The 2,185-nt window shown below is 57.4% G+C and overlaps 1 protein-coding gene across 1 annotated transcript in view; it reads left to right on the top strand.

Annotated features, from left to right (window-relative positions):
• The window catches only part of LOC105000398 (probable low-specificity L-threonine aldolase 2), a 6,273-nt gene that overhangs the window by 485 nt on the left and 3,603 nt on the right, over window positions 1–2,185 (top strand). The window contains exon 2 of the mRNA XM_010856264.1: window positions 1,478–1,561. Coding sequence (XP_010854566.1) covers window positions 1,478–1,561 — 84 coding nt within the window. The remainder of the gene's footprint in view (window positions 1–1,477; window positions 1,562–2,185) is intronic.

Here is a 2,185-nt window from a genome sequence, read left to right as displayed (position 1 = left end):
CTGCAGGCGGTGCATTGCGCTCGGTTTCCTTGCAGCTCAGTCTGACCCATCACTCTAGAGCCTGTTAGAAATGCAGAGTCTCGGGTCCCACACCGGACCTCCGGAGCCAGAATCTGCAAGTTAACAGGATCGCCGGGTGATCTGTGTGCTCATTGAAGTGCGGCCCCAAGACACGATGAGAGTGGGTGTTATCTCATCTTGCAGAGAAGGGCTTTGAGAAGCTAGGCCAGGTGCTCTAAGTCCCATGTCGAGTAAACGGCAAATCAGGACTCGAACTCAGGTCTTCTCACTCTGGAACCCTTGGCTATTGTCCTGCACCCACCACCTTCCCACATGAAGACAACAGAAAACCCATCTAGAAAGGGTTTCTCCATAGGCTGCTCCTCCAGAGGAGTGAGTTCTAGAAACCTCAAAAGTGTTTTCAAGATGGTTGAAAGTTGCTGCCACCCACCCTGGTTTGAGGGTAGGTGCCATAGTGAGCCATTACTATTGTGTATAAACCGTCAGCTGTGCCAGGGGCAAGTCGCGGGGTCGTGACTTTAGCCCTGAGGGCCTGGATGTGGGGTCAGGTAATGATGGGGCTGATCAAGCATCCAGCAGACACCCACTGTTGGCCTGGAACTTCAAAGATGTTGACCCACTGCTCATCAGGCAGTCTGACGCATAGACAGTCATCCCCCTGGGTGAGGGAGGTGCTGGGGTTAAAGCATCCACAGAGAGTGCCTTGGAGACTAGGGGTGGGTGAGGAGAAACATGGGACTCACAGGAAAGGGGGACTTTGTGGAGGAACCTCTTCAAAGATGAATGAGATGCTCTACCCCTAGTCCCGGGCATGGAAGAGAGTGCTGGCTCACCAGGGCAGAAGCATAGTGGTGAGAAAGGGGCTCAGGATATGGATGGGGAATGTGGCTGGAGCTGGGGTGTAGGACAGCCCCCTTGTTCCTGGAGGGAGGCAGAGGCCAGATCCCACTGGTCTTGAATGTCATGGCAAAGGGAGGGGAGCTTTAAAGCAGGAGCCGGAAGCCCCGCCCCCTTCCAGCCCCCCAGAGTCTCCTTCTGAGGGCTCCTGTCCTTGTGTTCTGGGAGAGGAAGTCAGCAGAGAAACCACAGGGCCCCACCTGCAAGGGACTGATGGGAAAGGAAGTCAGACAGGTGTGAGGTCTGGGTGGGACAGGAGGGTTCAAACCACAGAGTTTCAATGTTGGGGGGGGAGGGGTGGAGAACACGGCCCAGGAGGAGGCGGGGGTGGGGTGGAAGGCGGTCAGAGGGTTGACTGAGGGGCCCCTGAACCCAGATGTGCAGCCACCAAGACCACAGACTGCAGCTGGAAGACGGGCTGGCGTCCCGACTGGCCACTCACCACAGCCTTGGGCAAGATGTCCTTATGCGGACAAGGGGCTCATGGGGTCAGTTAGGAGAGGACTTTGAAAAGTGCCATTGTTAATGGGGCCCCTACCCCCATCCCTTCCCACTTCAGAGCTGCAGGCCACAGCTGCAGAGCTGCTTGGGGTGGAGCGGACCCTGTTCGTGCCCACAAACACCATGGCCAACCTCATCTCTGGTGAGCGCAGGGCGACCTTCACTTGCCCTCCAGGCCCTCCTTCCACACTTCTCCCTTTTGTAGAGGGGGCTGTGACAACATCAGTGGCGCTCTGAGCCATCTGGAACCCATAGCCACACCCTTCTCTCACCCCTTCCTGCCTGGGGGTCTTGCCCCCGAACCTCGAACCTCGTGACTTCCCTGCAGGCTGCCACACCTTTGTAAATTGCCTCTTTATCAAGCAGTCTGGTTTCCCAGTTGGTGCCCTCTGTTTCCTCTGGCACCTGACTGATGCTGTGCCCTGGGCTACTGAGCCCTCAAAGGGGAGCACTGTGGCTGGCCTCCTCTTGCAGGAGGTACTCTGCAGGGGGGCTGCCAAGAATCGGGAGGAGGAACAGAATGTGCAGGGCCCAACGATCCACAGGCCTAGACTTGTGGACTTAGTAGGATGCTTTCCAGCACATGGCAGGAAGGTGTCTTAAAGGGGCGCTCTCTCCTAATTGGCATAAGGCACTTGGGAGCTGCCTGTGGCCCTGAGGGTCAGACTGGCTGAGCTGGGTGGGGATAGATGCGGGGAGGACATGGCCCAGGAGGAGGTGGGGTTCAGAGGGTTGACTGAGGGCCCCTGGACCCGCATGTGCAGAT

This window comes from Bison bison, unplaced genomic scaffold (genome assembly GCF_000754665.1).
Source record: "Bison bison bison isolate TAMUID 2011002044 unplaced genomic scaffold, Bison_UMD1.0 scf7180017864371, whole genome shotgun sequence".
In the NCBI taxonomy this organism is placed as follows: Eukaryota; Metazoa; Chordata; class Mammalia; order Artiodactyla; family Bovidae; genus Bison; species Bison bison.
The sequence above is the reverse complement of the archived record's forward strand: the minus strand, read 5'-3'. Positions and strand labels throughout refer to the sequence as shown.